This window comes from Oncorhynchus nerka, linkage group LG16 (assembly GCF_034236695.1).
Source record: "Oncorhynchus nerka isolate Pitt River linkage group LG16, Oner_Uvic_2.0, whole genome shotgun sequence".
Taxonomy (NCBI): Eukaryota; Metazoa; Chordata; class Actinopteri; order Salmoniformes; family Salmonidae; genus Oncorhynchus; species Oncorhynchus nerka.
Window position 1 is genome coordinate 20,716,810 of NC_088411.1, and position 25,190 is coordinate 20,741,999.

General features: G+C 40.2%; 1 protein-coding gene across 1 annotated transcript; it reads right to left on the reverse strand.

Moving 5' to 3' along the window:
• Nucleotides 1-18,554: 18,554 nt before the first annotated feature.
• Nucleotides 18,555-24,392, reverse strand: lcmt1 (leucine carboxyl methyltransferase 1). Its single transcript, XM_029685052.2, has 11 exons — nt 23,955-24,392; nt 23,543-23,634; nt 23,317-23,438; nt 23,134-23,210; nt 22,838-22,899; nt 22,627-22,729; nt 21,741-21,861; nt 21,535-21,636; nt 20,970-21,061; nt 19,404-19,501; nt 18,555-19,272 (listed from the first exon to the last, which is right to left on the reverse strand). Exons 1-11 carry the CDS (start codon nt 24,038-24,040, stop codon nt 19,250-19,252), a joined length of 978 nt encoding a protein of 325 aa, XP_029540912.2. The 5' UTR covers nt 24,041-24,392; the 3' UTR covers nt 18,555-19,249.
• Between the last annotated feature and the right edge of the window lie 798 nt (nt 24,393-25,190).

Genomic DNA, 25,190 nt, shown 5'->3' on the forward strand with positions numbered 1-25,190 from the left:
TGAAGCGATTTAAGATTTCTTAGTTGTAAAACTTAAAGAAATTTGTCTTGGATAACCCACATTGTCTTGTAATTGATTGAATGGCTGTAAAGAGCCATCATAGTACATATGCTAAACATTTATGATGCCAATTTGGAACCAGTACTTAAAGGTATTGTCATTAAATGCTGGAGGTAATTTGAGGTTGTTACAAATAGGGGTGCCTGGCAATGTGGGTTTAATCCATTTCATTCATTTATATACATTTTCTTGAATTGAAAATAATGCCTTTTTTCTTTAAAGCCAGGGACCCAAATTAGTGAATATATTTTAAATCATAAGGTATTCATGGCTTCAATACTCCTCCAAGTACAAGGATAGTCTACTGTCCATTGTTTGAGTGAACACAGTTGTGCGGCCCAGTAATACATTTTTATGAGTTAGTCCAAGACCTCCATCTTTATAAGGTCAGTGTAAAACATTCAATTTGACTCTTGAGGTCTTTCCATTAAAGATGGAGAGTTGGACTTTTATTCTCTTAAAGCAGGTTGATGGAATTTAAACTGGTCAGGCTTGGAATATATACATCAACCTTGGTAATATATTCATATTGCCCTACTTAACATAGAAATAGGGAGATTTCTACATTTCTGAACATTGGATTCAATCTTATCTATACTGAACCTAAATGTAACATGTAAAGTGTTGGTCCCATCTTTCATGAGCTGAAATAAAGATCCCAGAAATGTTCTATATTCACAAAGCTTATTTCTCTAAAATGTTGTGCACAAAATTGCTTACATCCCTGATAGTGGGCATTTCTCCTTTGCCAAGATAATCCATCCACCTGACAGGTGTGGCATATCAATAATCATGATCATTACACAGGTTCACCTTCTGCTGGAGACAATAAAAGGCCACTCAAATGTGCAGTTGTATCATACAACACAATGGCCTGCATACTCCCCAGACATGTCACCCATTGAACATTTTTGGGATGTTCTGGATTGACGTGTACGACAGCGTGTTCCAGTTCCCGACATTATCAAGCAACTTCACACAAGCATTGAAGAGGAGTGGGACAACATTCCACTGGGAAAATCAACAGCCAAAACTCTATGCGAAGGAGATGTGCTTTTGCGCTGTATGAGGCAAATGGTGGTCACACCAGAAATTGACTGGTTTTCTGATCCACGCCCCTAACTTTTTTAAGGTGTCTGTAATAAAGTAATGTGCAATCCATAGATTAGGGCCTTATTTAAATTGACTGATTTCCTTATTAACTGTAACTCTGTAAAATCTTTTGAATTGTTGCATGTTGCGTTTGAGGTTTTTGTTCGGTTGTAGTAAATGAGAGTAGTTGATTTTATAGGCCTCTTCCAAATTGCTAGGTATTAATACACCCAGGTATTTTGTCTGTCAATTTCCACTGAAACCTACTATATAAGCTTGAAGAGTAATAACTGAAATAATAGGCATTTCTAATATCTCCTAAGTCACTTTGAATCCTGATACAGCACCATAAACTGTATTTCCAGTTGCAAAAGAAATTACAGAGAATGTTCAGATAAATACAGTAAAATGTCATCTGGATACAATATCACATGTTTTACACCAATCTCTATTCCCTGGCTTGAGCCGTGGCTAAAGCAAATAAATAACTGGACAAAGGGCATCCCTGTCTTGTCCCTCTTGATAACTTAAATGGTTCAGAGATTTGTCAACTTGTTCCTTATTGAAAACTCTTCTTTTGACAGTCACCAAATATGTGACCGACCAGCTCGAAAGCAGTCTTATATAGAAACATTTTTTTTTTTTTTTACATTGGATAAAAGTAGAGACTCGGAGCTAGAAAATGCTACATCATACACTACAGTCGAGGAACAATGGGGAAAGTCATTCTGCTTGAAAGTTGATAAACTTGTAACCCCACTTTTGAAAAAATGGCCGTTGATTGTTTTGGTACACCTACTGGAGAGCTCTCCTTTGTCTACACCCATTCAGCATTGTTCACACTCTCTTAAGCCTTAGCCTCACCCATCTCTTTAAGTATGCACATGTGAGGCCATGTACTAAACAACCAAAGATTTCAAGACTAAAGGCTAGTTTATACTATGTCTATTGATAGTTGTCACAGTAACCTGAACATTCTATTGTCGTCCGACATCAAACTTGTCGTTGTCATTATGAAAAAGTATTAACACAAAAATTACAGGCTGCATGACATCAACAGCCAGGTGGTCCAAAATAGCGTAACTGGTGTATTTTAACACCAATTAACCCACCTGTTTTAAAATAAATGTATTATATGTCAATCTAGAAAACCAGGCAACTAAAAGCAACTTTCTAAACAAAGTTTTGGTTAGTTTCTAGCTTGTTAGCTAGCTAGCTGACGTTAAGTTAGCTGGCTAGCCAGTTCAAATAATGACCATATCATATAGCTGACAACGTCTTCACTTTTGCTCATTTGTATTAATTGTCACAGGAAAATAAACTCACAACAAGATCATTATTTATCATAAGTTCATGGCGAGCCAATTACAGAAAATAGCTTATGGTTGTGAGTGATACAGAAGGTGTGAGTGCTATAGAATGTGTAAATGGTACAGGGCAATGGTTACTTGCATAGTTTGTTTAGACGTGTAGCTAGCTGGATAACTAGCTAAACAGTGAGCCATAATCCCAACTCATAACGTTACTGTCCTGCAACCAGGTTCAATGTTAGCTAGCTAGCTAACATTAGGCTATAACTTGTGTACAAATGGCTCTGAGATACAAATAATATTACTACACAGATCATACACAACGTTGGCTAGCAAGTCAGCCAGCTGAGGTTAGCTAGCTACAGTAGCTAAAAATTAAAAATGACTTTCTGACAAAATTAAAAATGTATAATATCTGAATGTAGCTAGCTAGACTCTCTTCCCCATATTATGTGGATGAAAGTTTCTCTCTCTTTGTCACAGATGCCATGGTTGTTCTTAGTTTTAAGATGTAATCTGGAGACAGGTTTTATACAACATACTTCTGCGTGTTCTCTTTTCGACTCCCACTGCATATTTGCAAACAAATTGCAGAATTTTCTCCATCTCCTAAAATTGTTATTTGTATTTACAGATGGCATCCAAGTTTGTTTTTAAGGCACATGAAACTTCACATGTTCCAGAAGGCATGTCTGCCTAAATGCATTTTGATTAAAAAAAAAACTGTTTCCGTTCAAATGCCTCTCCTGTGAAGTAGTGACGTGAGACATATGCCTAGCTTCCTGAAATGGGTCACATATGCCCATTCCACCCTTTTGCTTTTTCAGCATCTAATTTCAGCATCTAATGATTCTGCCACTTTTGGAACATTTCAAATTCCTGGTAGGATGGATTCTATTGAAAAAACGGCAGAGATTGTCTGAAGACATCCTATTCTGTATGAAGCCTGTTTGATCTAAGTGAATCAACATTTGTATGACTACTTCTATGTGAAAAGCCAATACCATACCATAGCATTGATTTTGTAATCCACATTCAAAAGTGTTACTGGGCAGAAAGATCCACATGACAATGGATCCTTATCTTTCTTTTTAAGTAGGGTTATTGTAGCCAAACATAGCAATTGGGGAAGTGCATTTTTCTTTTAGAGCATCTGAGCATTAGTAACTTAGGCTTTAGAAATTTGGGACAAAAATGTATATCAAATTTCACTGGGAATCCATCATTACCAGAATATTTCCCATTTTGTAGATTTAATGGCCTCCACCAGCTCACCTAGGGAAATGTTTCTATCATATACATTTTCTTTGGTTCACTTATAACTGGTAAATTGGCCTTTATTAAGGAAATTCTCTATCTCTTTGAACTTTTGTTTTTGGATTGATACAATTTGATTAAATGTTTAAAGACTAAGTTAATTTCAGGAGGATCCATTGTTATAAAATCTGGGGTTTTAATGCTGTAGATGGTACGTTCCTCTTTCTTAATTTTCCAATTAAGATTTTTCCTGGCACTTTCACCTTGCTAAATATATTGTTCCTTGGATTTCAAGGGCAGCAATCTTTGCAGAGGGGTTTATTATGTTATATTCAAGTTTCAAAGTGTTCAACTGTTGAATGGTGTCAACGTTTCTATCTGTTTTATTTCTAAGTTGTGGATTTTCTTTAATAGTATTTCACATTTTCTATTAGTCTTCTTCTTCTTATGTGAAGAGTAAAACATGATATAACCCCTCATGTATGCTTTAAGACAGGGATCGTCAACTAGATTCGCAGAGGGACAATGTTGTTTTTGAACGGATAAACGGGGTGCTGAAAAATTACTACAGATCATTTGTAGACTGCAAATTTTACTAAAACATAATCATTTCAAACCTTGCGTACATTTGTATATGATCACGTCTCTCTATAATACATAGGAATATTTGGAGCTGATTTCCTGGTGTTTTTACAATCTTTTATGTCCAACAATAAAAACTTAGTTGGGAAGGGCAAATAAAACCACACGCTGGCTGCCAGTTGGGGAACCCTGCATTAAGAGCTTCCCATACAACAGTTAGGCATACTTCAATATCTACATATATTTACAAAAACATGTCTGTTTGTTGAGATATGTTATGTTGAGATATAATCTTCAATTAACATTGTGTTCAATCGCCATGTCTTTGTTATTGGCATAGGAGGTTTGAACTTAAAGATGAAGGTCAACGGGGGGTGGCCTGAAATTATTCTAGGAAGGCGATTGAACACAACATTTTTACAATGACAAAATCAATTCTTGAATATGAGTTGTGGACAGAGTAATAGGAGTATTCTCTTTCAGTTGGATGTTTCCAGAGTTCACATAGAACCATCTCTTTGATGTTGGGGTTTAAGACCTGAGACATGTTAGGAAGACGATATAGTTTAGTTGATGATGTCTAGAATTGCATCCCGCACACAGTTAGAAACCCCCCCCTATATAATGTTCAGGTTACATTAAGATAGTTTTAGAATAAGGTCATTAATGAACTTTGGGTCATCTTCATTTGGGCAATAGCAATTCAGTAAAGTAACTTTTTCTTGAGCCAGATCTCCTTTTACCATTATAAAAGGTCAATTTTGGGTCGTAATCATTTCTGTAGATTTAAATGGGACTTTTTTTCATCAATGAGATTTGATACTTGAGGAGTAGGTGGAGGGAGAATGTCAACCCATCCCAAGTCTTTCACTTTATATTACTGATAGGTGAGTTTTCTTTTGTCAAAAACAGATGTTGGCGTTATTCTATATCAAAAAAGAAAATACCTTAATTGTTGCTGGCTGCACAATTCCATTGACATTCCATGTCACACATGTTAATGTATTAATATCTTAAGTATTATCCACAACATGTGATATAGCGATGGGTCTTGACATATCTTTTTGTTTCATATTAACTCCATACATTATGTAAGGTGTTGATACACTACATAAACAGCTACATTGAAACCAGTTTTGATGAAATCCTCAGGCTTAGTGGGCATGTATTCACAATACATAACAAACAAAACAATAAATCCCTTATGTTTCACCTCCTTCCCTCTCCCCTTTGATGCTTCCTTTATGAATCTGTCCTGTCGTCAGCAAACTAGGCGTTGGAGTCGTGCACTGCCACGCAGTCGTGGTTGAACAGGGACTACAGATGGGGACTAAGCACACACCCCCGAGGGACCCTGTTTTTATGGTCAGCATGATGGATGTGTTGTTGCCTACCAGTTACTGAAGGCTACACTCAGACGAGGTTGGCGATCTGCTGTTGGCCACCCATCTCTCTGTGTGACTGAGATGGTACAGTATCAGTATCTGCCGATTTTATATCGTTTTCTTTAGAGGTAATGAAAAACATATATTTTTTTAATACAAATTGTGCTCCAAAGGATTAATAGACCCTAAATTATGATTTCTTAACTACACTAAACAAAAAATATAAATGCAACATGTAAAGTGTTGTTCCCATGTTTCATGAGTTGAAATAAAAGATCCCGGAATGTTTCCATATATCTCAAATGTTGTGCACAAATTTGTTTACATCCCTCTTAGTGAGCATTTCTCCTTTGCCAAGATAATCAATCCACCTGACAGATGTGTCAAATCAAGAAGCTGATTAAACAGCATGATCATTACATGGGTGCACCTTGTGCTGGGGACAATGAAAGGCCACTCTAAAATGTGCAATTTTGTCACAACACAATTCCTGTCGCGAAGCTGTGCTCAATTTCTCCTCTCTTACTCAGAGGCAGTGTGACAGCGAACTTGCAGTCTACTCAGACTGGCCTGGGCCATTGTTTATAACAGGCTATAAAATTATACAATATGTCAACTTTGCTCGCTCTGTGCGCTGCACCAACGTAGTAAATATACAAATTCACTGAGTGTACAAAACATTACATAATACTCTTTCCATGACATGTACTGCGAACAAGGACAGGTCTGAGGAGCTATTTGGCGTTGCAGCTATTGTCCCAGGCTTGTGGCTGTCTAGATCCCTGCTGTTTGTTGTTTTCAATCTTCCCTGTGACCTTTCCTGTCTGGAACTGTGAGGAGTAACAGCGTAACCAAAGTTGCTAGCTACCATGACAAAGACTAAAGCTGGCAGTAGTACCGTTGAGGACAACATTTCTCAAGGGACAATCAAGGTGGAACAACATGGTTGTGGACAGAATTGTAGAATCTCCATGAGACCTGGATGGAGTCTGAGGACAAAGTGAGGGAAATGATCTCTGAGACGTTGAAGATGGACCACAAGAAGATTGAGGTGGAGCGCGCCCACAAGACTGGAAAACCATCACCGGCCCAGGTGACAGGCCCAGGCCGATAGTGGTCAAGTTCCTGAGGTTCAAGGACAAGGTAGCTGTTCTGGAAAGAGCCAAGCACTTGAGAGGAATGCATATCTTCCTCAACGAGGACTATCCTGAAGCTGTGCACCAGAAGAGCAAAGAACCGATCCCAGCCATGAAAGCTGCCAGAGCGTGTGACATTGCATCAATCTGCCATGACAGGCTCATTGTCCACCATCCCTCCCAGAAGCCTGGAAGGGATGAGAGAGCCAAGCCTATGGGTTCGTAGCTTCAACCTCGCAGCACACACACACACCAATTGATTAATGGACTGCTGAATGAATATATTGTTTCTCTTGCTTTGTTTGGTCTTTTTAGTATTATGTCTATCTCTGATAAGCTACCCAGGAAAGGGCTGAAAATAGCCCATATTAATATAGTATGTAGCCTTAGAAATACGGTTAATGAAATCAATAACTTGCTAACACCAGATAACATTCATATATTAGGTATTTCTGAGACTCACTTGGATAATTCATTTGATGATACAGCAGTAGCAATACAAGGATTTAAGATCTATAGAAGAGACAGAAATGCTTAGAGGTGTTTCTGTATATATTCAGTGCCATATCACTGTAATGCTTAGAGAATATCTTATGTCAATTGTTATTGAAGTGTTGTGGTTGCAGGTTCACCTGACACATCTAAAGCCTTTTCTTTTGGGGTGTTGCTATAGGCCACCAAGTGTGAATAGTCAGTATCTAAATAATATGTGTGAAATACTTGATAGTGTATGTGATGTAAACAGAGAGGTCTACTTTCTTGGGGACCTGAATATTGACTGGTTTTCATCAAGATGTCCGCTCAAGAGGAAGCTTGTCACTGTAACCAGTGTCTGTAATCTGGTTCAGGTTATTAATCAACCTACCAGGGTGTTTACAAACACGACAGGAACAAGATCATCCACATGTATCGATCACATTTTTACTAATTCTGTAGAACTTTGTTCTAAAGCTGTATCTGCACCCATTGGATGCAGTGATCACAATATAGTGGCTATATCCAGGAAAGCCAAAGTTCCAACAGCTGGGCCTAAAATAGTGTAAAAGAGATCATACAAAAGATTTTACGGTGAGCCTTATGTGGATGATGTTAAATATATTTGTAGGTCTGATGTGATTTCAAGAGGAGCATCCAGATGCTGCACTTGATGAATTTATGAAATTGCTTCTTCCAATTATTGATAAACATGCACCTGTTAAGAAACTGACTGTTACATGCTGACCACACCGCTCATGTTGTGCCAACGAGTGTTGCCAAGTGCTTGCGGTGCAAGTCCTGCCTCTCCCATCTCCTCATTAGTTTATAGAATCAGATACCCACGTGCCAACTCCTCATTGGTTATACCCACGTGGGGGATTGAAAGATGAACTGAGTTTGGTCGGTCGTCGTGGTAACTATGAAAGTTAGATGCCAATCGCCATATAAAGTCCAAAGAAGAAAAATCTTGGAAGGAGGAGAGCTGACTAGAAACGATTCGGTTGACCGTTTTGAGTGGATTAATTCTCGGAGTAGAGGACCTTTTGCATTTTTGCATTTCAAGTAAAATAACATCTCAATAATTTTTTGTTTATTTTTCTTTAAGCAATGCTTTTTTCTGGTCACTCTTCTGTAAAGCCCAGCTCTGTGGAGTGTACAGTATGGCTTAAAGTGGTCATATGGACAGATACTCCAACCTCCGCTGTGGAGTTTTGCAGCTCCTTCGGGGTTATCTTTGGTCTCTTTGCTGCCTCTGATTAATGCCCTCCTTGCCTGGTCCATGAGTTTTGGTGGGCAGCCCTCCCTTGGCAGGTTTGTTGTGGTGCCATATTCTTTCAATATTTTAATAATGGATTTAAGGATGCTCCGTGGGATGTTCAAAGTTTTAGATATTTTTTTTACAACTCAACCCTGATCTGTACTTCTCCACAACTTTGTCCCTGACCTGTTTGGAGAGCTCATTGGTCTTCATGGGGCTGCTTGCTTGGTGGTGCCCCTTGCTTAGTGGTGTTGCAGACTCTGGGGCCTTTCAGAACAGGTGTATGTATACTGAGATCATGTGACAGATCATGTGACACTTATAGGACACACAGGTGGACTCATTTAACTAATTATGTGACTTCTGAAGGTAATTGGTTGCACCAGATCTTATTTAGGGGCTTCATAGCAAAGGGGGTGAATACATATGCACGCACCACCTTTCCGTTTAGTATTTTTTTTTTTTTTGAAACAAGTTATTTTTTCATTTCACTATACCAATTTGGATTATTTTGTGTTTGTCCATTACATGAAATCCAAAATAGGAAAAATGCCAAGGGGTATGAATACTTTTGCACTGTATGTCTGTAATAAAGAGATGCTCTGCTTTTTTGACACCACACTCCAAAAAGCTAATTCTGCAGGCGCTAGTTTTGTCTAATCTTAATTATTGTCCAGTCGTGTGGTCTGGTGCTGCAAGGAAAGAGCTACTTAAGCTGCAGCTGGCCCAGAACAGAGCGGCACGTCTTGCTCGTCATTGTAATCAGAGGGCTGCATCACTTCTTCTTTTTATAAGAAACATTAATGTGTTGAAAATCCCAAATTGTTTGCATAGTGAACTTACACACAGCTCTGACACACACACTTACCCCACCAGACATGCCACCAGGGGTCTTTTCACAGTCCCCAAATCCAGTACAAATTCAAGAAAGCGTACAGTATTATATATTATATATATTACTGCATGGAAGTCCGTTCCATCTCATATTGCTCAAATAAACTAACCTGGTTTAAAAAAACAGATAAAGAAACATCCCACGGCACAATGCCACTCCCATATTTGACCTAGATAGTTTGTAAGTATGATATGTAGGCAACGTGTACCCTTTAAAACATTTTTTTTATGTAGTTCTGTCCTTGAGCTGTTCTTGTCTATTACTGTTCTGTATTATGTCATGTTTCATGTTTTGTGTGGACCCCAGGAAGAGCAGCTGCTGCTTTTGCAACAGCTAATGGAGATCCTAATAAAATACCAAATCCACTTCAATCAGTGTAGATGAAGGGGAGTAGACGGGTTAAAGAAGGCTTTTCAAACCTTGAGACATGGATTGTGTATGTGTGCCAATCAGAGGTTGAATTGGCAAGACTAAATATTTAAGTACCTTTGAACGAGGTATGGTAGCAGGTGTGTCAAACTGCAACGCTGCTGGGTTTTTCACGCTCAACGGTTTCCTATGTGTGTGTGTGTGATAAGATTTCTCCACCACCCAAAGGACATCCAGCCAACTTGACACAACTGTGGGATGCATTGTAGTCAACATAGGCCAGCATCCCTCTGGAATGCTTTTGACACCTTGTTGAGTCCATGCCCTGACGAATTTAGGCTGTTCTGAGGTCAAAAGCAGTTGCAACTCAATAGTAGGAAGGTGTTCCTAATGTTTTGTACACTCAGTGAACAACAGAAGACTCATCAGGGTCTGCATCCCTGCTCACCATCACGGCTGTCATGACTCCCGCCGAAGTCGGTCCCTCTCCTTGTTCGGGTGACGTTCGGCGGTCGAAGTCACCGGTCTTCTAGCCATCGCCACGCCACCTTTCATTTTCCATTTGTTTTGTCTTGTTTTCCCGCACACCTGGTTTACATCCCCTCATTGCTCTACGTGTATATTATCCTCTGTTCCCCCCATGTCTGTGTGCGGTATTGCTTGTTCGTTACATGTGTGACGCTACAGGCTGGTTTTGCGCCGGGTATTGTTGTAACCCGTGGTTTTGATATTTTGTACCATTTTGTGTGATTTTGTGCGCTATCGCTTTTCCTTGGGCCGGAGTGTTGTGACGCAGTTGCGTCCGGCTGTTTTCCTCTGCCTGATTAAAGTGTGCCTGTTCACTCATCTCTGCTCTCCTGCACCTGACTTCCTTCGACCAGTTGCACACACTCTGACAACGGCTAAATTATATTTTAACTGGATATACAGTACCAGTCAAAAGTTTGGACACACCTACTCATCCAGGGTTTTTCTTGATTTTTACTTTGTACTATTTATTTACACACATGGAATCATGTAGTAATCAAAAAAGTGTTAAACAAATCAAAATATATTTTAGATTATTCAAAATAGCCACCCTTTGCCTTGATGACAGCTTTGCACACTCTTGGAATTCTCTCAACCAGCTTCACCTGGAATGCTTTTCCAACAGTCTTGAAGGAGTTCCCACATATGCTGTGCACTTGTTGGCTGCTTTTCCTTCACTCTGCGGTCCAACTCATCCCAAACCATCTCAATTGGGTTGAGGTCGGGTGATTGTGGGGGCCAGGCCATCTGATGCAGCACTCTATCACTCTCCTTTGTCAAATAGCCCTTACACAGCCTGGAGTGTTGGGTCATTGTCCTGTTGGAAAAAAAATGGTTGTCCCATTAAGCACAAACCAGATGGGATGGCATGTCACAGAATGCTTCGGTAGCCATGCTGGTTATGTGTGCCTTGAATTCTAAATAAATCACAGACAGTGTCACCAGCAAACCAACCCCACACCATTACACCTCCTCCTCGATGTTTCATGGTGGGAACCACTCATGCAGAGATCATCGCTTCACCTACTCTGCGTCTCACAAAGACCAGGACGATTGGAAGCAAAAATCGCACATTTGGACTCATCAGATCAAAGGGCAGATTTCCACCGGTCTGCATTTTTGCTATTTCGATATTTGCCTCATGACTCCTGCATGCTTTGTTGACTACAAACTTTATTTTCCCAAACGTGGGACAGACTATGCTTGTTCCCACACTTGGGACTCTATTGTTTACACAGTCTTTTGGCCTCCCATCCCATTCTAACCACCTCTCGCCGGATTTGTATTCATGTTACCTGATGAAATTGCTGTACAATATGATCTTGTTGCCATCTGATGCACATTCAGATGTCATAAATCAGCACTGCAGAGCTCTTCCTTTCATATGCCTGGATTGTATTACTGTTGATGATATCTGGATATGTGCATGTACACCCTGGCCCATCTACTGTTGTTAGCCACAATTCTGACTTGTGCTCTGATATCTGCTTCACTGATTTCTGCTCTCGCTTATTACCTAATATGGATAAATTGAAAGTGTGGGTTCACAGCTCCAATTCCGATGTGTTGGTCATTACTGAGACATGATTAAGGAAGAGTGTTTTGAATACTGATGTTAACCTTTCTGGTTCTGTCCTCAAACAATTTGATTGGCTGGTTTTAAGTATTACACTTTCAAATAGCTCTTTGTTGACTGTTGCTGGGTGCTATCGTCCTCCATCAGCACCGGCCTGTACTCTACCTGCCCTAAGCTTTCTCCTGGCCCCTTTACACTAAGTCTGAATTTGTCCTTAGGTGACCTAAACTGGGACATGCTTAAACCACCTGACCAAGTCCTAAAGCAATGGGACTCCCTAAATCTTTCTCAGATTATTACCAATCCCACATGGTTTGACTCCAAACACTCAGAAAAGGCTACTCTTTTTTATGTTATCCTCACAAATAATCTTGATAGGTATCAGTCTGACGTTTTCTGTAATGACCTCAGTGATCACTGTTTTACAGGCTGTTTTCGTAATGGCTGCTCAGTGAAACGACCTCTACTGATTTGTCATAGGCGCTTGCAAAAAAACTTGAGCAAGCCTTCCTTCATGAACTGGCCTCTGTAAAATGGTATAGAATCAGCTTGACCCCCTCTGTCGAAGACGCGTGGACCTTCTTTTTTGATATTTTTAGTGGTATTGTTAACAAACACGCCCTCATAAAGAAAATGAGAATTAAAGACAGGTTCAGCCCCTGGTTCAACCGTGATCTTGCAGAGTTACTCCACCTCAAGAATTGCATTTGGCGAAAGGCTCGGCTGACTGGCTCTCGTTCAGGCAAATGAGAAATAAGTGCTCTCAGGCTATCCGAAAGGCCAAAGTTAGTTACTTTAAGGAGCAGTTCTCTCTCTGCGGGTCTAACCCCAAGAAGTTCTGGAAAACGGTTGAAGACCTTGAGAATAAACCCTCCTCTTCACAGCTGCCCATGTCCCTTAAAGTTGATGGTTTGGTTGTTACTGACAAGAAGCAGATGGCTGAGCTCTTTAATCACCACTTCATTAAGTCAGGATTCCTATTTGACTCCGCCATGCCTCCTTACCAGTCCAACATTTCCTCATCTCCCACCCTTTCTAATGCAACTAGCTCCAATGCTCCTCCCTCTTTTTTCCCCTGCCCCGCTACAAAATTTCTCCCTGCAGGCGGTCGCTGAGTCCGAGGTGCTAAAGGAGCTCCTGAAACTTGACCCCCAAAAAACATCTGGGTCAGATGGTTTAGACCCTTTCTTCTTTAAGGTTGCTGCCCCTATCATCGCCAAGCCTATCTCCGAACTTTTTTAACCTGTCTCTCCATTCTGGGGAGGTTCCCATTGCATATAAGGCTATTTTTATTGACTTGGCCAAAGCTTTTGATATGGAAGACCATTCCATTCTTGTGGGCCGGCTAAGGAGTATTGGTGTCTCTGAGGGGTGTCTCTGACAGGTGTCTGGTGTCTCTGACAGGCCACTGCCTGTCACCAAGGAAGTATCCCAAGACTCAATCCTAGGCCTCACGCTCTTCTCAATTTACATCAACAACACAGCTCAGGCAGTAGGAAGCTATCTCATCCATTTATATGCAGATGATACCGCCTTATACTCAGCTGGCCTCCCCGGATTTTGTGTTAAATGCTCTACAACAAGCTTTCTCTACCCTTAATCTTGTTCTGAACACCTCCAAAACAAAGGTCATGTGGTTTGGTAAAATGAATGCCTCTCTCCCCACAGGTGTGATTATTACCTCTGAGGGTTTAGAGCTTGAGGTAGTCACCTCATACAAGTACTTGGGAGTATGGCCAGACAGTACACTGTCCTTCTCTTAGCACATATCAAATCTGCAGGCTAAAGTTAAATCTAGACTTGGTTTCCTCTATTGTAATCGCTCCTCTTTCACCCCAGCTACCAAACTAACCCTGATTCAGATGACCATCCTACCCATGCTAAATTACAGAGACATCATTTATAGATCAGCAGGTAAGGGTGCGCTCGAGCGGCTAGATATTCCTTACCATTTGGCCATCAGATTTGCAACTAATGCTCCTTATAGGACTCCTCACTGCACTCTACAGTATACTCCTCTGTAAACTGGTCATCTCTGTATACTGTCGCAAGACCCACTGGTTGATGCTAATTTATAAAACCCTCTTAGGCCTCACTCCCCCCTATCTGAGATATCTACTGCAGCCCTCATCCTCCACGTACAACACCCGTTCTGCCAGTCACATCCTGTTAAAGGTCCCCAAAGCACACACATCCCTGAGTCGCTTGTCTTTTCAGTTCGCTGCAGCTAACGACTGGAATGAGCTGCAACAAACACATAAACTGGACAGTTTTATCTCAATCTCTTCATTCAAAGACTCGATCATGGACACTCTTACTGACAGTTGTGGCTTCTTTACGTGATGCATTGTTGTCCCTAACTTCTTGCCCTTTGTGCTGTTGTCTGTGTCTAATAATGTTTGTACCATGTTTTGTGCTGCTACCATGTTGTGTTGCTACCATGTTGTTGTTGTCATGTTGTGTTGCTACTATACTGTGTTGTCATGTGTTGCTGGCTTGATATGTTGTTGTCTTAGGTCTCTCTTTATGTAGTGTTGTCTCTCTTGTCATGATGTATGTTTTGTCCTATATTTATATTTTATTTTTAATCCCAGCCCCCTACCAAAAGGCCTTTTGGTAGGCTGTCATTGTAAATAAGAATTTGTTCTTAATTGACTTGCCTAGTTAAATAAATAAAAATATGGACTTGGTCTTTTACCACCCCTACCTTGTCACAAAACAAGTGATTGGCTCAAACGCATTAAGAAGGAAAGAAATTCCACAAATTAACTTTTACAAGGCACACCTGTTAATTGAAATGCATTGCAGGTGTCTACCTCGTGAAGCCGGTTGAGAGAATGCCAAGAGTGTGCAAAGCTGTCATCATTGCAGCAGGCGGCAGCGTAGCCTAGTGGTTAGAGAGTTGGACTAGTAACCGGAAGGTTGCAAGTTCAAACCCCCGAGCTGACAAGGTACAAATCTGTCGTTCTACCCGTGAACAGGCAGTCAACCCACTGTTCCTAGGCTGTCATTGAAAATAAGAATTTGTTCATAACTGACTTGCCTAAAGGTAAAATAAAAAACTTTGAAGAATATAAAATATATTTTTGGTTACTATGTGATTCCAAATGTTTATAAATCCTCTATGACAACAAAATCATAAACAACAGATTAGGACTGGCTAATAAGTCCATAGTTTTGGGGTTATGCTCAGGTAAAACAATTTGGCTAATCTATACCTCCATATTTCCAAGTCCTATTCTTGAAGATCAAGGTGTATAACATTTTATTGGAATGACTGGAATTCTGATAGACTTTGGTTTTTAATGTAAAGATATAATTTTGTCATATTATATGGAGTAGAAAGCGATAGGTTAGAAGAAGCCTACATAACCAACCCATAAAGTAACATTTTACATCCATATATGGCCAGTTATGTAAACTTTAATATTGATTTATCCTGCAACAGATGTCATTCAATTGGTAACATACATTTTTGTCTTCTTCTAATGCCTCTTAAGGGGAAAGTAATTTAAAAGTAGCTGAATGTACTCAGATTACGTTACCGAGTTTGTGTAATCCAAAAGTTATGTTACTGATTACAATTCTGGACAGGTAACTAGTAACTGTAACAGATTACATTTAGAAAGTAACCTACCCAACCCTGGTAATAGCTGATGTGTGTAGTGTTGGCTTACATAGACACTGGCTTTACTGAAAGCAAGTAGCATGTCGTTAGTAAAGATTGAAAAAAGTAAAGGGCCTAGCCCGGGGGAATTCCTGATTCTACCTGGATTATGTTGGAGAGGCTTCCATTAAAGAACACCCTCTGTGTTCTGTTAGACACGTAACTCTTCATCCACAATATAGCAGGGGATGTAAAGCCAAAACACATACATTTTCCCAGCAGTAGATCATGACCGATAATGTCAAAAGCTGCACTGAAGTCTAACAAAACAGCCCCTCATCAATTTCTCTCAGCCAATCATAAGTAATTTGTGTAAGTGCTGTGCATGTTGAATGTCCTTCCCTATAAGTGTGCTAAAAGTCTGTTGTCAATTTGTTTACTGTAAAATAGCATTGGTCAAACACAGTTTCACTAAGGGTTGGTAACAGGCTTATTGTCGGCTATTTGAACCAGTAAAGTGGGCTTTACTATTCTTAGGAAGCGGAATTACTTTTGCTTCCCTCCAGCCCTGAGGGCACACACTTTCTAGTAAGCTTAAATTGAAGATATGGCAAATAGGATGGTAATATCGTCCGCTATTATCCTCAGTAATTTTCTGTCCAAGTTGTCAGACCCAGGTGGCTTGTCATTGTCATTGACCCAGTTGGCTTGTCAATAATTTTAACAGAATAAAAAAAATCAGTAATCGGGATCCTAATCACAGCTGTCACCCTAGTGTTTGAGCTTCCAGTTTCTCCAAGTAGGCCCAGAGCTTTCCCACTCTCCTAGCCCAGAGAGTTTCCCTGTTAGGACAAAAGTTTTCAGCACGACAGTAGGCTCCCACCCTTCAGCCATTCTAGTTTCACTGTCTCCAGCTTTACTCAGCCCCTAGTCCACTGCTCCGCCAGGCTTTAGGTTCTCTGCCCCACTAGGTCTGCACTCTCTGCCTTTAGTCAGCTGCCTCCAGCCTCAGTCAGCAAGCAGTCAGCTACGCGCTAAACCTCCTGCCCTAGTTCTAGGCCCTCTATCTCTATCAGCCCCATGACCTGGGGGGCCCACTGTTTCCTGACCCAGGGGGCCTGCTGTTTCCTCTGGGTGGCTGCCCTCCTCCTGCACTAAAATACCCTCTGTCCCTTGCACCTGGGAAACTTCCTGACCTCCTCTCTGGGCCCAGCCTGCCCCTGCCTTAATGGGGTCCGCTCCTGCTCCACCGTGGTAGCCATTGCCTTGCAATTTAAAATACTTTGATTGCCTGAGTGGTGAGTCACCAACGTCAGCCGCAGGCAGTATCCTGCCAATGACAGTTGTGGCTAATTCATGACTCTGGCACCAGAGGGACATTTTTTTGTTGTTGTCAGGGACCATGTACAACATGCCATTGCACCATATTCCTGTATTGTGATGGCAGCATCATGTTATGGGTATGTTTGCCATTGGCAGGGACTGTGGAGTTTGTCAAGATCAAAATAAATATGAAAGTAGCAAAGCCCAGATAAAACGTTTGCAGGACAACTACACAAAGTTGAATGCCAAAGACACACCAGATGGCTTTCCAATAGGTGTTGTGTTCCTGAATGTTCCAGTCTCTGTCCTGACATAAATCGGTGTGCGAATCAAAGACACGATTTTAATATTGCTGTCCTTCAATGACCAACAAAATTTGCTGAGTTTGAGCAATTTTGACAAAAACAATTAATATAGTGGGGTCCGAAATTATTAACACCCTTGATAAAGATGAGCAATAATGACTCAAGAAAATAAATAATTCAAATACTGAGATATTGTATGATAACAAATTAGTGAAATTATATGATGTTATACTAATACAATTACTCAAGTAATATATTTTTTCTGCCGAAGAGGTAGGGGTTCAAATGATTGACATCCCTAAAGATTTTTTATAAATAACGTATTTGGTCCCATATTCGTTGCATGCAATGAATACAAACTTGTGACACTCTAAGCTTGTTGGATGCATTTGCAGTTAGTTTTGGTTGTGTTTCAGAGTTCAAAGATCATACCCCCATGCTAACCTCACGTTATTGGTAATTGTGAGAGTTTAGCATGTCTTGGGGATATGATCTTTGACCTCTTTCTTACTCATCATTATTCACGATTTTTCAGGATTATCTGTAACCATGGTAGCATCCACATTAATGTGTTTAGAAACATATTCTATTCTTATTTATAAAAAAAGTGACACAAATGACCTAACATTTATTTATATTGGGCACAAAATAAGATGAAAAACCATAACTGCAAATGCATCCAAGTTTGTAGAGTCACAAGCTTGTAGTCGTTGTGTGATAGGAATATGGGACCAAATACTGAACTATAACTACTTTATAAGACTCTTTAGGGGTGTCAATAATTTTGACCCCCTACCTTTGAGGAAAAAAATATAACTCGTTAAACAAAATCTCTTTCTCTGAGCAATTATATTCGTATTAAACAATTTCCCAATATTATGAGCATTCAATAAAGCTCAATATTTGAAATATTTTATGCAGTGATTATTGCTCATCTCTATGAAGGGTGTAAAAATGTTCAAACCCCACTGTATGTCACACTACTTTTGATTTATTTACAAGTAATTTGGAAAATGTTCTATAATTTGTAGGGTTGAGTACATTGGTAGGGAATAAAGCAATTGAATCCATTTTTGAGGTTAAGTTATAAGGCAGCAACATGTGAAGACTGTGCAAGGGGTGTGTGTAGACTAACTAGACTGTATATGTGTTATAAACATCTCTCTTCTATCACTGTCTTCAGTGCTCTAGTGCTGCTATCTGTATCCATACCACACTGTACACAAGGTCATATTGGGTTAATGTTTCTCTGTAAAACACAGGATCTGACCAGAAGGACATAAGGGTCTCAGAGGGTGACAAACTATTCAATGTGTCTTCCATGTGGAAATGACATCGACTTTCATGGCATCTAATGCAGTCTGTTGACCATAGGTAATGAAATGGAAGTCAGGTTTTCAAACACAAATATGAACAGCTTTATTCAACCTCTAGACCTGCATTGTCGTGGCATTGGTACTGTTGTATCACCTGCAAGAACTTGAAATGAGTTTGCTCTGATTGAAAATGCCACTCGTATTTCTTTGACTAGAATCCTTTTTACATGCACATGTATCTATTGCTACCTTAAATCCAGCAATTTCCTAATTGAATCAAAGAAATCTTTAAGTGCATTCAATGTATTAACTTCACATTTCTATTCGTAAGACACTATCGGTCTTGGCAATACATTTTTAGAGTCTTAATAATACATACACTTTTTTAGTTCACAACACAATGGCACATTAAAAACTTGACCGGTACCTGGCTTGTACTTTCTCCAACATCCAGCAAACCTTCTCAATGTTGTCTGAAGGTACATTAGAAACAATGAAATGAAGTCTAGGGATACTGTCCTTTCCAAAGTCTTGTCATTCATATCACACTTCTCTTTTCTTTCCCAAAACCATGCTGGGAGGCAGTGGGTGCACTTATGGGATGCAAAGGAAACACATTAAGTAGAACTCTGCTGATGCCAGAAGTTTCCCACACTTTATTTGAAGCAAAGACAGACAGGACTGGAGTCTGATGTTAACGGGTTCCTTCTTCCTTGCATGGTGGTGTTGATCACAGAGAAACAGGCTTAAGACAGTCGGTCCACAGTCCAGGTTCAGAAAGCAACTTGTGAGAGTCCTGGAACAAGCAGACGATAGTGTCATTGGCGATCTTATAAAGAACAGTGATGTAAATTAAAAACAACGTTCTGTATCCAAATGTAAAGACTTAAAAATAAACTTTGTGGCAGTACTCTAACCCATATGTACCTAGCTTGAGCTTGTCCTTGGTAGCCCAGCAGATACTGTAATGTTGGAGGAGCTGCTGCAGAAGTTCCTTCTCATCCAGAAATTCCAGACGCTCTATTCTGTATTAAAAAAAGATGGAGAAACTAAATAAAGAGTTGAAAAAAATAAAAAAATAACTTGAGCTAAACAATGTGAAACTGACAACGGAGAAATAACATGATGCCTAATGTATTGAAAATACTTTATACAACAGGTGGGTCTAATCCTGAATGCTGATTGGTTAAAAGCGCATTCCAGCCGGTGTCTATTCCACAAGTTACCGCCGGCTGAATCTTTGACGTTAAAATGCCTATTTACTCTGTTCTATCTGACTGCACAATCGACTGTCTCATCAGCCCAGCCAGGGAAGTTAGAAACTTGATCTCCACTATAAAAATGTACACATTATCTCACATTTCTTTTAGACTAACATTTAGTTTTCAACAGCGGAGATTTGTATAAACCTTGCTGTCGGTCTCTCCGAAATGTTCTAATTTAGATTCCCCACTGTCCCATTGTAATGAATGTGTAGGGGTCGGGACGAGAGAGGCAGGCAGTGTTTCTCAGACAGTCTAAAGCATTAATCAGCTGGCATCATTTTATGGATATATATATATATATAAAGAATATACAATCGAAAAAAGGTCAAATGAAACGAAGTGCAGCTAGTTTGTAGTCTTTCCTGCTTCAGTTTGAAGTTGTGTGAGCTGTGTCCTCTGAACAGTGTCCTGACAAGAGAGCACATTTTCTATGCCAGATAAAAGCACGCCTCATTAGCTCATTGTTATGGATGTATCCAAATAAATGTCACTAGAAAACAGCTTAAACAAATGCAGCTACTGTTGTTATTCTGTCGGCACTGTTGGACGTGACTAAGTTAACCAGCAAGGGATAAGAAAGTTGCCAGCAGGTATAGCAATGGAACATTTAGAACGAACGACGGGGTCGTGTCTGTAAATACAGAACGAAAAGACTGAACGACTGGGCCGCGTCTCTGGCAACCGAACCAATAGAACGAACGACCAGTCAGATTGGGTAGCAACCCTATATTTGTTTCGGGACTATATAAATAAAATAAAAATGTATTGGTCACATACACATGTTTAGCAGATGTTATTGCGGTTGTAGCTAAATGCTTGTTTCTAGCTCCAACACTGCAGTAATATCTAACAATTTCACAATACACACAAATCTAAAGGAATGGAATTAAGAATATATAAATATTTGGACGAGTAATGTGGGAGCGGCAGACTAAAATACAGTAGAATAGAATACAGTATATACACACACGAGATGAGTAATGCAAAATATGTAAACATTATAAAAGTGATTCTTGTGGAAGGATGAAATTGTATGAATCAATTGATCAAAATAACGTTTTGATTGAAAATATCATTATTTGAATATGTTGTATAAAAGGAATAATGCCCTTGAAGCCAGTGTTAGGAGGATATACCGGCACGGTTTGCAGGCCCTCGACTAACAACACCCGTGCCAATATATCCTCCAAGCACTGGCTTCTCTAGCATTAACACTTAAGTGTCTTACCTTGCCACGTCGTCCTGAGGTATAACACTGTACACAGTCATCATGTCCAGAGCATCTGCATTCTCCCAGCCCGTCTTTAGGAAGCGCTCTTTCTACAAATGCAAGCATGTTTCACTTCAGGACATGTCTTGCACAAAATCAACACTTGGGATTTGTTGTTTCATTATCATGATTGAGTACATATATATGTTTGGGGTGACGTTTGATCAAGTTTCAATACAGAATATTTACAAGCAAAGGATTTAAGTCATAATGACTGTGAAACTTTCAAAAGGACCAAGTGACCTCATAAGTCTTCGGCCCTGAGACCTTAAGTTTGGTTCCACAGACAGAGATCTGGAGACTGACACAGCTGCTGTACATACAGAATTGTAGTCTTCTAATCACACCCACTCAGCATGTATACACCGTGTTTGTGTCACAAAGTGAACCTTATCTAACTGTGCTGCATAATCACTGCTGCCTTCAGATTTATTTAGCTAATTCTGTAACGTCACTTCTGATCTAATACAAAGGTGTTTTAAAGTGTTGTTGTAAAGTTGCTGTACGGTTGAGGGTGCTGTACCTGCGTTTCCAGTGACTGACACACCTCCACTCCAGCCAGATTACACTGACGACGCTGAAGATTCTCAATCATCACCTGGCCAAAACGATCCAGCATGTTCACCTAGAGAGAGAAACAATTAGCATAGACGCTCAGCAATATAGATGGACTCAGCAGAGGCATTCTATCTCGCCATAGTTCAGAGTCTGATCTTGTTCATCCTTTACCTGCTCATAGTTGACAAACATGGCTGTGTGGAAAGTGACTGAGGCCCAGTTCACCAGCTTGGATGACTGATCTGGAGTCATGTAGACCAGCACACACTCTGACAGGAACAACGTAGGCAACCTAGGAGAACAAAACATCCCCAAGTTAGAAAAAGCCAGAGGATTCCTAGTCAGTTCTGCATGTAAAAAAAGGTATACATTTTATGTCTGGGATGCATCCTACATGTAACAAAGGTGAAATAGACAACATTTATTTGCATCTGCTTAATTTCTCCCTTGAATGTCAGAATCTGTGACATAAAACACCACATCCGCAGAGCCTTTGGCACAAGTGGCAGACATTTTAGAAGACACTTGAATCCACAAAAAAAAAAAACATATTCTAACGTCATTGAGGCTTGGCTGGTAGACCAGACCTCACAGGAAGAAGTTAATATATGCACTAAAACAATAAGCTCTCAGAAAAGCAGAACCCTTGGTTGACACTGGGCCAGTGTCTATGGCGGCTTTTCCAAGTCTCATAGGCTGAGATCAAAGGAGATGGGTCTCTTTGAAAGCACAGGTGGAAAGGATTGAAAATCAAAGAGCACCCAAGTGTATGATCGTTGTCATCAGGAACTGACTGCCAAACACTCAGCCACGTCTGGCCAAGACCATAAATACGAGTTAGGTACAGGGAAAGAACACTGTCAGCCCAAGACATCAATAGTCTGCCAAACATCCTACTGTAGCGCTACAGCAAAACTGGTGATCCACTGATAGGGTTGGATACTGCTACCTCAAAAATGGCTATACTCTTGCAAAGCTGTCCAATAAAATTAAATAAAAATAGTGCAACGGTGAATTCTAGGCCAAGCATATTCAATATAATGTTATTTTCACTGACTCTGGGTTGAGGTGGAACTTCTTCAGTTTGTCATCTAGGCCTGGGATGTCCCTGAGGTCAGCACCGATGATGCAGTACCTGTCTGAGTCTAGGCTGTGGCCATCTGAAACAGACAGACAATACAAATCACTAGGTGAAATGTTACCATAAGAGACAACTACATACAAGTATTATGTTGATTTGTATCAGCCAATGTCTTTTACTTCATTACCTAGTAATAGTGAGTCTGTGGAGTGGGTCTCAATGAGAGGTTTTGACAGTGGTGGTTTTGTCCTGAAGAGAAGGTTCACAACATTATAACTACACACTAAATTGTGTTTCTTTTTAACAGATTAGCACACTACAAGTGTAGCTGGACAGACTATTTCCAAAAGTGTTTATAGACAGGCTCTGCTTCCCTCTACAGGTCAATTTCTGACATTACAGAGACCACAGTGACACAAAACAAATTAAACCCAAAACTGATGTATATGAATTATTCTAAAGAGAAAAAGTAGAACGTCTTACTTTATGTTGTGTATTTTCCTGGCAGCAATCATTGGAAAGTCAACTTCAAAGTATTTTCTAGGCATGAGGTTTTCATCCTAAAAACAAATGACAAATGAAAGACAATGCAAGTAAAAACCAAGACCAAGCATGAATTGTACTCTAAGATTAATGCATTTCTTTAATGGGATTATTAGACTGTACCTTTAGCCTCCAGAAAGTGGTGTCCAGCCCTGCCCCCAGGTTCACTATCTGACAGTCACACTTTGTTTTCCTGAGGAAGGCATCCAGGAGGTGGTTCATTCCCTGCACACGGGCATAGTAACCTAACAGAGGACAACAAAGATTTAGTAATACAGTATTAAGCAAGCCTTCTTCACGCCCCAAAAAAATGTATGAATGCGTTTGTCTCTGGCCAACATTGACTTGCCTCGGTTAATTTCTGGAGCTTTTCGTTCCCCTACCGACCTCACAAAATACTGGACATAGGGGTCCGTCCAGTAGCCTTTACTGGTTGCATATCTGAAAATCAAACTAATGGTAAGTATTGCAAGTCCAAATGCAGTATAAAAAAATACTACACTCCCATTTATGAAATAAGTCTCATTGAATATGGTTGTGTCATTTACTGGGTAATATCTGAATAAATACTAATGGCAAGCTGATTATTTATTCCACCACTATGTGGTTCAATAGATACACTTTTCATGTTGCTGGTAAGCAGGTGGCTACAACTGGGGGAGGCAATTGACGTGTTGCAAACGCACAGCAACCATGTTGCAATTCTGATCACCTAGCTAAGCAGCAGCTTGTACATGTTATGAATCTAGCTAGCTAGCTACCTTTTGCATGTCGTTGCATCGTCACAAGTCGACCTCACTGCTTCGTCGGCAGTGTCTAAATCTGTGAAGGGTTGTCGGGCAGCCATCTAACAGTTTCACACCTCATACAAAAGTCCCTGTTGTTGATATTTAAAAAGAAAACGGTATTCTCTGCAACACCAAATGCATCAGCTGTTCCAATGTGGCTAACGTTAGCTAGTTGCTAACACTGTATAACTTTGACCGTAGCTTTGAAGCCAGACAAAACAACTTGACCAGCCGGTTGGTGAAACTCTATAGTAGATGGACGAATTGATATAAGAAGCAGTTAAATAATTTAACTACCGTCACATAACATAGGCAAGAAATTCTGTTAAATTGGCATTATTTAGCTACCACTGCTCAGCTGAAGGAGCTTGCCAATCTTCAACATCCGGTGCCTACAATGTATGTTCTTCTTCGATGAGGTTTAAGAGCGGTTGGCATCCTATAAATGTTGCATTACCGCCACCTACTAGACTGGAGTACAACTCCCTTATATCATGCTTGAAAATAAATAAATAAACAAATACCCTACCATCTAACACTACACACACACAAATAATAAAAAATAACACCACCCTAATCCACTATTTAAATATATTTAGTCCTACTTCAGGCCAACAACCTGAAATGATGTGACACCACCACTTAACACCCCCCAAAGCTTTCCCTTGCCCTCCATTTGGCAAATCTGACCATAATACTATACTCCTGATTCCTGATTCAAGCTAAAATTAAAGCAGGAAGCACAAGTGACTCGGTCTACAAAAAAGTGGTCAGATGAAGCAGATGCTAAGCTACAGGACTGTTTGGCTAGCACAGACATGAATATGTTCCTGGACTCCTCCGATGGCACTGAGGAGTACACCACATCAGTAACTGGCTTCATCAATAAGTGCATCGGTGACGTCGTCCCCACAGTGACTGTACGTACATACCCTAACCAGAAGCCATGGATTACATGCAGCACTCGCAAGGAGCTAAAGGGTAGAGCTGCCGCTTTCAAGGAGCGGGAAATATGCTCACTTGTGCCCAGTAACACTAAGGTAACCTGCCTAAACGACTACAACCCGTAGCACTCACGTCTGCAGCCATGAAATGCTTGGAAAGGCTGGTCATGACTCACACCAACACCATTTTCCCAGAAACCCTACACCCACTCCAAAATTGCATACCACCCCAACAGATGATGCAATTTCTATTGCACTCCACACT